Raw genomic sequence first — 15668 nt, 5'->3', positions numbered from 1 at the left:
ACACTGGGGAACGCTTGGAAAACGCTGTAAGAGCGCCTATATTAGGCGTACGTTTGACATAATTTTGAAGTCCTCTCAAGACGAAATTTCTAGACCCTTGCTGAACTTCTATACCAAATCTGAGCAATGATCTGTCAATATTAGTCTTGAGAAGGCCTAGGAAACGCAGGGAACGCTCAAAAACCGCCGATCTTGGGCGGAACTTAGGCGTCTCAACTTTAGGCAGAACTTAACTTCCAATACAACATTTTTATACCTCAGCTGAGCCTGTATACCAGTTTTTAATATATTTCGCCAATAAGTTATTGAACAGCTGAGAAAACGCTGGAGAAACGTAGATTTTGGGCGTTTCTTTGGATTTTTTTCAAATCCGCTCTTAGTGCGCCTCTAGATGGCCAACTGAACATACATGCCAAATTTGAACGTATTTAGTCCGGTGGATTTTTAGTTCTGTTGATTATGAATTAATGAGTGAGTGAGTGAATGAATCAGTATCATTTTGATTTTATATAGTTATATAGATATCAATACAAAATTCATTTTATTTCCCAAAATATTATTGGATTCATTTAATTTATTGTAGGCTACTCATTTACCTACATAAGAATTATGATACTGTATGATACATTATTATATTATCATTTGATAAGATTAAGCAACCAATTTCACGTTAGTAGGTAGCCTACTTAGAATGAGCCAGTTCATGCAGATAATACTAGATATTATACCATATTAACTCTTTTGATTAATTTATTATTGAGAGAATGAATTCCCTCTCTGAACTACTTACCGTGGTTATTCAATAGTACTTGACTATATACTAATGTGTAATACAATAATGATCAGCAAAGGCGTAACGTACTTCATTGTTTGTTTAACACGATCGTGCTATGTTCAGAAGTTCAAGTTTAAGTTTTTGAAAGATAGAATCAAATGAACAAAGCTACAAAACATTCACAAGGTTTTCCAATTTTTTATGAATAAAAGTTCCAATGAGTTGATGAGAAATCAAATTGAAAATAATATTAATAGAGACAATGAGTAAGTTTATTGAAAGATTCACCACTTTTGAAAGGAAAATGTTCAAGTCTGGATTATCAACTGAAAAAGTAAAAAGTTTCGTAACGTAGAGTATAATAAATGAAATTTCATGTTTCACTCCAATGAAGAACTATTTAGCTTTTATTTGGATGGAGAACAGAATCAATAAAAATTACTCTTTATTCAATTGTTCATAAATTTATTCATATAGCCCTTCCACTTTGAAAAATGCATTGTCTTCTCCTGAACATTCTTCAAAAATATAAAAATATACATTTGCAAACAAGAATAGATTTAGAATTTTAGAAAAATATATAGAAAAAGGAGAGCTCCATCGATTATATGAGAGGGGAGCGAATGAGTAAATATAGTCATAAGACACAATGTTTGTCTTACAAACATTTCAAAAGACAATGTGATTGTATATCCAGATTGATTGTTCCAGGTTGTACTGGAAATTCAATACTTCTCAGAAAAGAGAGCGAGGTCTTCTGACACGGACACCTCTCACTCACTCCCCTAACATATAATAAGCGTAACGGCTCAAGTGACAAGCTCTCAAAAACACCTTGAGCAGAAACCCAATGCGTTATACAGTATCTATATACATTCATTTGTGTAGGAAGCTCTTCTTTTTGACCCTGATATGTAATAGTTTACCAAACCCAAATACAATCAACTATCTTCTTCTAAGAGCTACAGCAACCGAAATGTATAACTTGAGTGTAGGGTGAGATAAGATAATAAGGTGTGTACAGACTTGAGCACCACCAACAAGCGCATTTCGCTTTTCATCAGCTAATGCTCAATGCTTATTATGTTGTCAGTATATGTAAAGAAACGGGTATAATAAGCTGATGAAAAGTGAAATGCACGTGTTCCTCGTGTCTGTATGCAAATTACTAGTAGTTCTGTGAACAGTAGACCTTGCGCAATTATAAATCACAGCCTCCTCTTATACTGTCTATTAGAGTAAATCCTGTCTGTATGTCGTATCGGCAAGATATCGCTGTGAAAACGGCAAATGGCTATTGAGGTTAGTGGATAAAAAATGCTAACATCAAAAACTAATCTCCTTCAAGATAATAGGGTATTGGCAACACGTCAAAATTTCAAAAAAGAGCATATAGCTGTCAAATTTTATGAAAAACTATTGCCGCGTTTCGCTGTAAATGCAGAACATAAAATATAAACATAAAGAGACATGCAAAACCGACGACTTGAATCTTAGACCTCACTTCGTTCGGTCAATTATACGATTGAAAGAGCTTCGCAAAATTAATGTGAGCCACGTGTGAACTTGAATTGGATAAATTTTATGAAAATTTATCAAATATATATTTCAGCTTATAGTCGAGACTATAAGGTTATTTTGTGCAGTTTTTTTTTAATTTAGATAAAAAATTTCAATTATTTTAAAAAAGAAAGAAAAAGGAAAACTGAATTGTAACTATCAATATTGTTTTCTAAGTATATGTACTAAGTACTAGTAGTTCTGTGAACAGTAGACGTCGCGCCGTTATAAACCGCAGCCTCCTCTGTCCATACTGTCAATCAGAGTAAACTCTGTCCTGTCCTGTCGTGTCGGCGAGATATCGGTGTGAAAACGACTAATGGCTGTTGGGGTTGTTATATCAAAAATGCTAACATCAAGAGCTGATCTCCTTCAATACATACTGGCAACAGGTCTGCCCGAGTTGAAAGCAGAGAAAGGTCAAGAGAAAATACTATGTTACTTTCAGTTGTTATAAATCGCATGCATCATTGCATGCAACTAATAGTCCACACAACAGCTGATTTTTCATCAAGTTACATTGAGATATTAATGGCATACGTCATCGCATGCAATTAATAATCCACTCGACAGCTGATTTTATGAATAACCTAGTCTGATTTTTACGGTAATATTGGCATTTAAAGGAGACTCCTTTTCCTTTTGTATCATCCTTAAGGTAGGCGCACACAGATCGTCATCGGACGGACGGCACGCATCGGACGGATCGTACTTTTTACTTTCCTTGCCCTATTACCATAGGTAAGGAAAGTATTGCTTACCAAAAAAATTTAAGGTACCCTAATTTCATGTTTTCTATACGTTTCAAGGTCCCCTGAGTCCAAAAACATGATTTTTGGGTGTTGGTCTGTGTGTGTGTATGTGTGTGTGTGTGTGTGTTGTGTGTGTGTGTGTGTGTGTGTTGTGTGTGTGTGTGTGTGTGTGTTGTGTGTGTGTGTGTGTGTGTGTGTGGTGTGTGTGTGTGGTGTGTGTGTGGTGTGTGTGTGTGTGTGTTGTGTGTGTGTGTGTGTGTGTGTGTGTGTGGTGTGTGTGTGTGTTGTGTGTGTGTGTGTGTTGTGTGTGTGTGTGTGTTGTGTGTGTGTGTGTGTGTGTTGTGTGTGTGTGTGTGTGTGTGTGTGTGTGTGTGTGTGGTGTGTGTGTGTGTGTGTGTGTGTGTGTGTGTGTGTGTGTGTGTGTGTGTGTGTGTGTATGTGTGTGTGTATGTGCGTATGTCTGTGAACACGATAAATCCATTCCTAATTAACCGATTGACTTGAAATTTTAAACTTAAGGTCCTTATATCATGAGGATCAAACGTTAAGAAATTCAATAAGATTCAATTCAAGATGGCGGGAAAAATGGCGGATAATTACTAAAAATCCATGTTTTTCACGGTTTTCTCGAAAACGGCTCTAACGATTTTATTCAAATTTATATTCATATTTTTATTCAAATTTTTGATTATATTCATAAGCACTATCAACTGACATGAGTCTCAATTCTGGGAAAATTCCATGAGCTCCGTAATATTCTTGAGAAAAATGGCGGATAATGACTAAAAAAACCATGTTTTTCACGGTTTTCTCGAAAACGGCTCTAACGATTTTCTTCAAATTTATACCATGGATAGCTATTTATAAGCCCTATCAAATGACATGAGTTTTTTTTCTGGGAAAATTGCAGGAGCTCCGTAATATTCTTGAGAAAAATGGCGGACAATTACCAAAAAAACATGTTTTTCACGATTTTCTCGAGAATAACTTGACCGATTTTTTCAAATTCATACCCTGTATAGTTATTTATCAGCTCTATCAACTGGCATGAGTTTCCTTTCTGGGAAACTAATGGGAGGTCCACCCCATCCTTGAGAAATGGACTTTGTAACCTCCTTCTCGTGCATGAGGTAGGTAGGTAGGGCAGTTCATAAAAAGAACACATAGTCGACATATTTCATCTGTAGAACAGCTGTTTTGACGACTTTAAAAAAATGACGACTAAAAAAACCATCGAATTTCACAATTAACACAAAGAAAAAGTACTCTGAAAACAATTATATATACACATATACAGAAGTCTGATCGTAGTTTCAAATATGAGCAAGGAAAGTTGTGTGAGTGTACCACACCAGATTTTTTTAGTTGGTGCGCACACTAGTCGTCATCGGAGCATTGACATTTTAGTTCATTGCGATAATTGCGATATGTCGAGTCGTATACGAATTAGGAATTTAATAAGCAAATATTACAGTAAAATCACTTCACTTATATGTTTTACTGTTGTTAAAATTAATAAAATCAATATAAAAACTTTTAGTACCCTTCATTAAATGGTATTATTACTTTATTTATTTTAAAGTTTTTTATAAAGAGTACTACAAGTTTTTTTATTGTCAGTATATAAGTGATGGATAGCAGTAGCGAAGAAGAAGTTATAATTGTTACTTGTTTGTTAGCCGAAGATGAAGAAGAGGTACAGCGACGTAGGAAGAGGAAACGAAAAATGAGGATCCATAGAATTAATCAGAAAAGTATAGAATACGGATAATTCAATCATCTGTTTCCTGATTTATTTGAAGACGAAGTATTATTTTTTCGTTGTTGGTTATCCATTCTGTTTTCACTGGAATATTACTAATGTACTCTTATATAACTTTAAAGTGTAATATTTTTTAGCTACTTCAGTATGTCGCAAGTAATCTTTTTTGAGCTTTTGAATGTCCTCAGACAACATTATAGTTAAACTGAACACAACTTATCGCCGTGCGATTGAGCCATTGAGTCATTAAATCCGAACGGAGCCGTCGGCTTCAATGCTTCTCTCGGAATTCCTGACGGCATTTCCGATCTACGATGCATACGATGCGGATAGGTATGCGCACTCCAATTGATAACAATGCATCAAATCTAATCGTCCGATCCGTCCGATGCGTGCCGTCCGTCCGATGACGATCTGTGTGCGCCTACCTTAAAAATACAGAATTTCAAAAAAACCTTATATATACGTCGACGCGCCAAAATACTTGTTTAGATAACAAATTTTATCCAAATCGTACAATAACTGCGACTGTAACTACGGTAAAAGCAGACAAAAGCCGATCGGGGAGAAACTAAGACCTCAGCTTAGCTTCGGCCAATAATTATTAATATTTCCCAAGTTTTTTTGGGTTCCATGTATTCATTCTCAAAAACTAATTAGAAGTTCAATACGTTTAATACTATACACAATACGATAAATCACATAGGTATTTGGTTATTTATAACAATAGAAAAATCTTATGGTAATTAGGAGGCCGCTGTGGAAAACTATGTGCGTTGATCGGAAAAAGATCCTTTTTATTGAAAATGAAAATGAAATTCATTCTCCTTTTGCATAACAAAATTTTAACAAAGAATCTATCTTAGAATTGAACTGGTAGCAATAATTGTGTATAGGCGCTGCCAGTGTCATGAGTCTTAGTTACATAAATTAAATACTATATAGTTGCTATTTTAAAAACTTAAGCGAAGTATTACACGGCCATTGCGGTACAAGTTCATTAAATTCATGAAAATTCATGTGTGAACAATGATAAAACATAATTTAAAAAACAAAACAAAAGTGCAGTGCTATCAAGTTTGATAATAATGAAATAATACTCCTATATTGATTAAGTATGAACTAAGGTGAAAAATGTAAATAGCTAAAAAGAAAAAATCAAGAAATTTAGAAATTGACCGAAACATAGATAATTTTATTGTAGCTGAGTTATGTGATGGGTTCTCAGGAGAGAATTGAAAAAATATCTATTTCTTGGTTCTGAAGTAGCCAGTCATTTACTATGGATGAAAATTCTTTCAAAGTTCTACTTCTTCTACCAGCATGTGGGATGGTATTGAAAAGTTTTGGACCTAGGTATAAGAAAGATTTTGAAAAAAAAAAAACTAAAATTTATTCTAGGTAGTCTTGATACTAGGTCTTCTTCTTTCGGAAAAGCTGGGCCTGGAAACCCCAACGTTTCCACTTCGCAAAAGGAAAATTCTCAAGACTTTGAAAACAAAAAGGTGGCGAAGAGGGAGAATACGTAGTCTCTTGTAGGCTACAAGGCTCTCTTCGACTTTTAAATAATATTAGTCTAATTAAGTGTTTTTGTAGTTTGTGCAGTGGACTAAAGTGCACTTTTGCAGCTCCTCCCCAACATACAATACCGTTTTCTAGTTTTGAATTTATTAAACCATAATATACTGTACGTAGTGTATTTGTATCACACAAATCCCTCAAGTGATAGAATTTACAAAGATATTTATTGATATCTTTCTTCATGCTATTCATATGCGTTTTCCCGTTTAGGGTTGAATCAATAAAAATACCAAGGTATTTTATTTCCTCAACTTGATCTATAGGAGGACATTGATATAATAAATCAGTGCAGCTATTTAGATGAAAAATAATTACGCAAAAGAGAAGTTGATAAATTTAGTTTTTTCTGCATTAATTGCTAATCTATTTTCAAGGTACCAGTGCTGAAGAAATTTACAGTCATGGTTTATTCTATTGTACAGTTCTTCTCATGATTTTCCTGAACCAACTAATAACGTGTCATCCGCATAGCAGAAAATTTTTCCATTGAAATTGGCATCACATAGGTCATTCACAAATATTATAAGGAGAATAGCTGAAAGTACTGATCCCTGTGGGAGTCCTAAAGTTACATTTGAAAAAGAACTACAAGTATCATTAATTGTTGTATATTGAACTCTATCGCTTAGAAAAGATTTAAACCATTGTAAGGCCACGCCCCTTACCCCCGTAGATTCTAACTTATTTAAGAGAAGACCATGCTCAACGGTATCAAATGCTTTTCTCACATCTAAAAATAAAGCATTTACAATTATACCATCATTCACATTGTTATATATAATTCTCATAAAGTCGACTAGGGCACGCTAAGTATTAAAACTTTCACGAGAGCCATATTGGTTTTTACTGAAAAAATCATATCTGTTACAGAATTTTAATAATCTGGTTTTCATTAGCTTCTCTAATATTTTTGAGAAGATGGAGAGCAGCGCTATGGGTCTACAGTTATTCATTAGTAATTTATCTCCACCTTTGAAAATTGGTACAACTACTGTTCTTTTCAGGGCTTGTGGGAATACTCCTTGCGACAAACTAACATTACACAAGTAACACAAGATAGGGAGCATAATAGGAAGAATGTGTTTCAAAAAATCGCTTGTGAGTGAGTCATATCTTGTGGACCTTTTTGAGGACATTAACCTAACCAGTTCAAAAACCTCTTCCTCAGTAGCAGGGTATACGCGAATATGGAATTTTCAGAAATATTGTGTTTGAAAACCCTGTTGTAGTCTTCTGGTGTGAATTGAGGATTCGGGATTATATTCCTTAGAAGGTCATCCCTGACATTATTAGGAACACTTATAAAATATTTATTAAACTCAATGGCTATAGTTAATGAATCAGTAACAACGGTATTGTTATTTATTGTACAAATACTCTCGAAAGAGTTATTCTTCTTTTTCCTGCCTGTTATATTATTAATTATTCTCCATTGAGCAGCTTTGTTAATATTATTTCTCTCAAATAATTGACTATAGTAGTTTATAGATGTTATTCTCGAGAGTTGTGTGTATATATTTAAAAATTATGTTTCCCAAACAGGTTTTTACCTTTGGGCTTTATTGTTTTGAAGGATATATATATTTTTTTGTTTTGTAAAATTGTATTGACAATAAAGAAGTTTCAAATCATTTTTGTAGTTTTTATGTCTTCAACTAACTTGAGTTTGAAAGCGTTGAAATAATTCTTCAATTGCAAGTCAAAGGGATGGTTTTTAACTTTGTGGTATAATTTATTTATCTTTAACAATGGCCTATGAATATTACTTGTTATCCAAGGACTGATATTTTCAGCTCTAGTGAAAGAATTGACATGGGTGGGTGGCAACTAAAGAACCATTCGTACATTCCTCTAAAATTTTTAAGAACTCATTCCAAGCACTATCAACACTCGAAGAATTGAACACTATTGACCAGTCACAAAGATTTAATTTATCGCATAATTTCTTATAGCATATTTTTTCTGTTATGGCCAATCGATCTCCATTTATATCGCTTAGAGTATCTCTCATCTTTGATTTTTTTTAATATGACAGCTATAGTGCTGTGGTCAGTAATATCTGTTGTAAACAATGCACTTTGATGCTCCAAAAGTGGACTGGATAAAGAGGTGATCAAGGCATGTTAACAATTCAGGTCTAGTAATTTCCTTTATACAACACTTATAACCTAATGAACCAAGCAGATTTAAGTAATCATTCACGTTATCATCATCTATGAGTGTGTTTAAGTTTATATCTCCACAGAAAGCTGAATTAATATTGGGGTTTTTTTTCAAGCCAGCTTTTGAGTTCATCTATGAACATACTTGGTATGCTATTATGGTGACGATAGGCGGCAAGAACTAGACTGAAATTTTCATATCTAAAATTCAAGGAGATACAGTCAGCAATTGAGAATTCATTTTTCAGCTCTGTGCAAAAAACCTCTTCATGAACATAAACCATTACACCACCTGATCTATTTAAGTAGGCCTAATTACATTTGAAAAATACATTTATAGTGGTGTCTATCTATTAAAGATCAATTTCATTATCCTTAATCCAAACTTCAGTGAGGATAATTATTTTAGGTTTATCTGCAATGTTCAGCATGACTAAAAACTGGTCAAATCCAGTGTTCCTTCGTACACTTCTAATATTTTGCATAATTACTCCTAAACTATAGTAATTGCCTTCAGGCAAAAAGAAATCAGGTTGAAAATAGTCAAATGTGATGTTATTATACTCTAAATTTAGATCATCTTCTTCCATGAATCATAGAAAATGTAAAATGCAATCTATTATTATTATTTACTTTTTTTTTAATTTTATTTATTTACTATGCAAATGAAACTAATGTAATAACATTGAAAGATAAAATAATAAGGTAGTCCTTGTGCTATTTTTCTTCCAAATTTATAGGTAACGAAGTCCAAGATAAGGTTAGAATTTCACGTGTACAATTTTTATAAAATTTTAGTCCAGAATAAACATTAAAACTATAAATTTTGAATTTAGATGGCTTAAATTGATAAATTAATTAGAAATATTCCACTCAATTACCACTTGTAACGAATAATATTGAGTTATTTAAGAACATTATTATTATTATTATTATTATTATTATTATTATTATTATTATTACTATTAATATTATTTTATTTTCCCTGTTTGAGGTTTTGCTTGACCACCCTTTCACTGGGCTCCGACCCCCATGAAAGAGTGACAAGCGATTTTTCCAGAGTGACTGCTCCACATGTCCATGTGGTCAACAATCATACTGGGTCCGTTACCATTAAATCGTTTGTTCTGAGTAGACATAATGAACCAAGAATGACAGCCTTCTTCATCTGACCTGCAAGTACAGTAGCAGGTCTCTCACAGGCTGGAATCGTTCTAAGGTTGGCCAAAAATGAGGGTCTCATGCCCCCCAGTACACCTTCAATCAACACCACCATTCTCACAGAGTAGCCTGGGTTTAGCCTGGACAGCTCTATTAGTAGGTCATGATATTTCGTCTGTTTTCCTCCTCTTTGGTGACAATGTTACCCTCAGCTGGTGCTGAAAACTCAATGACATACATTGTCTTTGAAGTGATGTCAAGGAGGACAACATCAGGCTTTGTGGCTCGATCTTAAAAGCCTGGTGGTGGAGAATGAGTAATTCCAATAAATTCGGCACCTCACATTCCCAACAACAGAATTAATCTCTCCTGGGGCATAAGGCAGCACTGGTGTTTTTTTGATACCATATGAGTGTCTAAGATGGTAATAGAGTACTCGCAGAGCAGCATTATGTCGATGGATGTAGCCTGCAGTTGCATGCACAGAACAAGAAGACAGGATGTGCATGATTGTCTCTGGTGCTCTATGACACACCCTGCAACTGATATCAGGAACATCCATGTGCATTACTCTGCTGTGGTATGACAATGTGTTGATGACACCATCTTGACATGCCAGTATGAAACCCTCAGTCTCAGATTTTAGGGCTGCTGACTTCAGAAAAGCAAAAGTCAGTGGCTTGGACAAGCCTTGCTCCTCAACATGCCTGTAGAAGACACCATGCAAGGACTTGTCCTTATGCTGCTACAACAGGAGTCTGGACTCAGCAGTCTTTATTCTAGCCCTGAGCTGATTAGGCTCATGCTCTTCCTCCCAATCAGTGCAAAAATCGAGACCAAAGGTATCTGCTGCATGCTGTGCTGCCTTATATAGGAAGGCCCCAACCCCTGCAACTTCATGGTCATGAACCAGCTGCAAAAGGGGATCAGAGCATCTTTGTATGCTGCAGGCAAACTGTAAGGCCACCCTGTTATGCAGATTCTCCAAACCAAGTAGACCTCTGCCCCCTTCATGCCTTGGCAGGTATATTTGGGCAACAGAAGAGCGGGGATGTAAACTTCTCTCCATGTGCATCCTTTTTCCCTGTCCAGGTCCTGGAGCTCCACTTAACCACTCCAAAAGAGTAGGTGAGAATTGGCACAGCAAGCATGTTGGTGGCTTCAACGTTATTCTTGCCAGATGACTCAGATGACCAGAGCCACCTGAGTCTCCTCTTATACTCACTGCAGAGAGCCATCTTTATTTTTACAGCATCCTGGGCTTGATTCTGATCAAATCCCAGATACTGGTATGACTCTCCAGCTCTCAGGGCTCTTATTATGCTTCCAACAATAAGCTCCATTTCCTGGACCAGGCTCTGTAACCTTCCTTTCAGGAGATGAGTTACTGCACTCTTGTCCAACCCGAAAGACATGAGTAGTGGGACTACTCAAGTATAGGGGGGGGGGGGTTTAGTGCTGAGGTTGGTGTTCCTTAAGAAAGGGAGCTGTGCTAGGTCTCAACATAAAAATATCATTAGAGATTCTGAGTGCTTGTTGCTGAGTTTCAGAAAAAGTTGAGTTAGGTTAGACTGATCCTTTGACAAATGGATTTACTGAGAAAAATTATTCTTGTAGCTTTTTTGATAAAGTTAATGGTTTCTTAGTTATTCAAGAAATTGGATCTACTTTTTCCATAAGATCCTTATTTTCTGTTCAATCTCAACAAATGGATTTACTGGAAAAAGTTATCCTTGTAAAATTAATGGTTTCCTAGTTATTCAAGAAATTGGATCTACTTTTTCCATAAGATCCTTATTTTTTGTTCAATCTTAACAAATGAGGTGTCAATGGATTCGTAATTAGATTTACTGGAAAAAGTTATTCTTGTAATTTTTTTGTGAAATTAACGGTTTCTTAGTTATTCAAGAAATAAAACAAAGCTGGATCTAGTTTTTTCCTAAAAAGTGGAAATGGGGATCTTCATTATCGAGGTTTATTGTGAGATTAGGGGTATGGCTAGGTTAAGTTAGTTCAGATTACATTGGATTGGGCAAGGTTAGAACCCAGAATCAGATTTGGGGGCAGCCTTGGGGCAGCATTGAGCCAGCTTTGAGCCAGCTTTGGGGCAGCTTTTCTTCAGTACTCTCACTTTCCCCCTACTGACATGCCAATATCATTTGAATATCGCTGCACCACACCTACAGCCAACTGGAGGTCAGATTTGCTAGCTGCATAAATCTTCAAGTCATCCATATAGAAAAGGTGGCTCACTTTATGGATCCTGTTTCCTGGCATGCCACAGCAATAGCCCTTTGTTTTCTTCAGGGCAGCAGACAATGGCAGCAGTGAAATGCAGAATAGGAGAGGGCTCAATGAATCTCCTTGGAAGACACCTCTCCTATAAGTTACCACTCTAGTTGACACCATTCTCTGTTGTGATCTGATCACAAAACGGGTTTTCCAGAGGGCAAACAGGTCTTCCAGGCATCTCAATATGCTTGGAGGCACAAATAGGCATTGTAATAAGTGCACTATTAGCTGGTGTGATGTGGTATCAAATGCCTTCCTGTAATCTATCCAGGCCATGGACAGGTTACGCTTATATATTGAAATGAATCTTGCATGATGCATCTATCAGCAATCAAATTTTCTTTTCAGCCTGCCATGTTCATTTTACTGCCCCTCTGCTCATAACACTGCTGCCATACTGGCTGAATGTGCTGCAATATTCGATCACTTATGATCCTTGTAAGGATCTTGTAGCAGACATTCAGGCAGGTGATTGGTGTATAATTGCCTGGGTTGGACAAATCACCCTTTTTGGGTAGAAGGATTGTTCTTCCTTCCACCAGCCAACCTCGAATGGGGTGATGTTCACACAAATAATTGGTGAATATCCGTGCCAAGTGACGATGGGTACAAGGCAGATGTTTCCACCAGTACCCACTAATACCATCAGGGCCTGGTGAGGCGAAGTTCCTTAAGCCTCTAATCACTCCTCTCACCTCCTCCTCAGTTACTGGTGCACAATCTTCCCTCTCATTCTGTATGGATCTGCACATGTCAGCAAAGGCCCCCAAGGCAGGAGTATCCTTATTTAGCAGAGGCTGAACCTCATAGATTGACCCCCAGAAAGCTTCAATCTCCTCTACAGCAGGTAGTGCATTGTTTGCTTCTACAGGTTTTTGTCCCTCCAACAGTCTTGAAGGGTTGAGCCTGAATGTAGCATTATCATCAACCCATTCAACTCTATTTTTCAAGGACTGTTGAGCAATTTTCAGTGCCTGTATCCTGTCTATACAATGTTGTTTGATAGTGAGAAGTACTTTCACATTCAAAGTATGATGCTGTTGTCTTATCTTATGAGCTATCCTCCTTTTTCTTGGGGTAAATACTCTTCCTGCTTTCAAGAAGTCAATCACACTTTGAACTTTGGATGCCTGCTGTCTATCCGTCGATATTTTCTTTTGAAGCTGTCTCGTCCTCTTCCTGGCTTTGAATATGAAGCCACCATCTTTAGGCTTGGGCCGAGTTCTGGAAAGAACTATCTGATAGACAGCTTCATTCAACGTGAGGATATCCACATTGTCCGGGAGTCTCTCCATGAGACCTTGATCCAACTGAGCCAGTTCTTGTGGCTTCAGATTGAGTTTCAGGTTGGTGTTCTTCCTCCTAGCACTCAAATCTGCTTCTAAATGGGGCTCAATGATTCCAGTTCTGGCCTGTTCTTCCAACTGATCTCCTGGCGGTGTTAACTCATTTATCTCCTCCTTTCCAACAACTGGTATCATGCACTGCTGTGTACCCACTTTTCTGCAAATAGGATACATAGTCTCTCAGTTTTTGTGCAGAGAATTGCAGATCTGAATGCTTTTGCAACTAGTTTCTTTGCAAACGTGCCATGTATCCTCTTCGCCTAGGAGAACTACCCTCAAGGCGTATAAGCAAATCATTCCGAAGGTCATCCGTCCACACAAAGCGTTGCTGTTGTTCCTGATCTAATCCGGTTTGGGATCCTATCCTGGCCTCTCCACCTGATCCCTGACTGCTATCCGACTACAGCCGATGGCTATTATTATTATTATTATTGATGAAAAAGTACAAATAACGTAATGTAGCTTCAAATGAAGCAGATAATAATTATAATCCCATTCATCTAGGAAATAGGAAAATAAAAGACATAGGAAAATAAAATTGATAATATTTAAATGGAATATAAATAGAATCACAGTTCTCCATTGAAAAAACAAGTAATGCATTGTAATAACAATGAATCGCTATAAAAAAATTACCTGTACTGAGAGTTAGGGATTTCTTAAACAAGTTTTTGTAAGCCATCATGCGTTGAAATTCTAACAGCTCTACAGTTGGGCTCCTTCCGAGCGTAGATTTTCGCTTGCCGCACCCATATAATAATACGAATTGGTAACCTCGCTCCTTGGCCACAGCTTTGGTTGCCGCCAACAAAGTTTTATTCCCTCGTCAGATGCTCATGTTCTAAAAACATGAATATGAATGTTAGTTTTTGGTTGAAGGCCTGGGTTGAAATCCATGGAAGTAACATTTCGTTTCTTGCGGTATGCTCCTAGCCACTTTGCTCTCAGCTTAGGGTTTGAGAGCTGAACAATAATTGGTTGGCACTTTTACCTGTAAGTAGGAAAAGTAGCCCTATACGGAACTTACTGCACTTAATATATTCAAATGTATTTAGATATTAAATATCTTATGTATGGTGTTGAAGAACTTCTGAACGTTGCTTTTCGAAGAGGATTATAGTGGCTTTAAAAATTACCTAAAATTTTCTCTCTACAAAAGAAATGACTATACCGTATGTTCAAAGAATAAACGTTAATGGTGATGCAGCGGTATAAAGCCTTCACAGCTCAATATATTATTATCGTCATGAAAAGTATTCAAGGGTGGAGTAGTGATGGCATGACGATTAGATTCACTCTTCATTGTCATGGTATTGTTCGATAATATTCCAATCATACACAGGAAATCGTTCAGCGCTTTTAATTATTATGGCAAAAATTTGCATTTTTTGAATAACAATGATTGAAAAATAAAATACATTAATCATTAAACTTTAAACTTCAATCATTAATCATTTAAACTTCTAATGGAATGAAACTTCTTGTTATCGTTAACGATCCTAGTACTACAATGAATATAGTTAAGTACCATGTAATTTATATGAAGATCTACAGAAATATGTTTTTTGGAATTATCTAAACGACCGATATTGAGGTTTTATCGAGGTAGGTATTTTAATAAAACGCTTCTACATTATATTCACGTTGGGTGTGAGGATACGTTTAAAAATGGTCTTTAGAATAATTTGTGATCAACAGTTTGTTTTATCGAATTTTGTTATCCGATTATATAGTCAAATGATACAATAATGAACATAGTCATGGTCAATCATGATCATCAAAAGATCATGATTTTATGACAAGATAGTCAAATAACATCAGGGTATGTTATTAATTAAATATGACATAGATACATTACCCTACCATAGGATTTTTGGTAATCCTTATACAGAAGGTTTGATCTTTTGTAGACCTACTGAGTTTTCTAGTTCATGTTGAGTTTAACGTAGGTACTCAAGGAAGCAGTTTACTGACAGAATATGCAAATTTCACAATTTTAGACCTAGTCCATGAATGATCGATTTGTTCTCATAACAATCACGAAGGTAGTCAATGATTGAGAGATAACAGTCTCCAATCAGAACTCTCCCAAAATTCGATAAAATATAATTTAGACTTGAAATAGGGCTGTGTTTCACTTTTGTAGGTAACCTATACTTTTAAAATAAAAATTTTCTTCCAGAAGCCTTTTTTGGTCAGCGTACGGTAAGTTATCTGGTTCAGTCAATCATTCACTAATTTAACCATATTAATCATACCGGTATATTATTATCATTA

General features: G+C 36.0%; 1 protein-coding gene across 1 annotated transcript; it reads right to left on the bottom strand.

Annotated features, from left to right (window-relative positions):
• Positions 1 to 12389: 12389 nt before the first annotated feature.
• On the bottom strand, positions 12390 to 13565 carry LOC120351593. Its single transcript, XM_039429444.1, has one exon. It carries the CDS (start codon positions 13563 to 13565, stop codon positions 12390 to 12392), a length of 1176 nt encoding a protein of 391 aa, XP_039285378.1.
• Positions 13566 to 15668: the final 2103 nt, after the last annotated feature.

Source organism: Nilaparvata lugens, chromosome 5 (assembly GCF_014356525.2).
Source record: "Nilaparvata lugens isolate BPH chromosome 5, ASM1435652v1, whole genome shotgun sequence".
Classification (NCBI taxonomy): Eukaryota; Metazoa; Arthropoda; class Insecta; order Hemiptera; family Delphacidae; genus Nilaparvata; species Nilaparvata lugens.
Note: the sequence above shows the minus strand (reverse complement) of the source record. Positions and strands in the feature narration are given on the sequence as shown.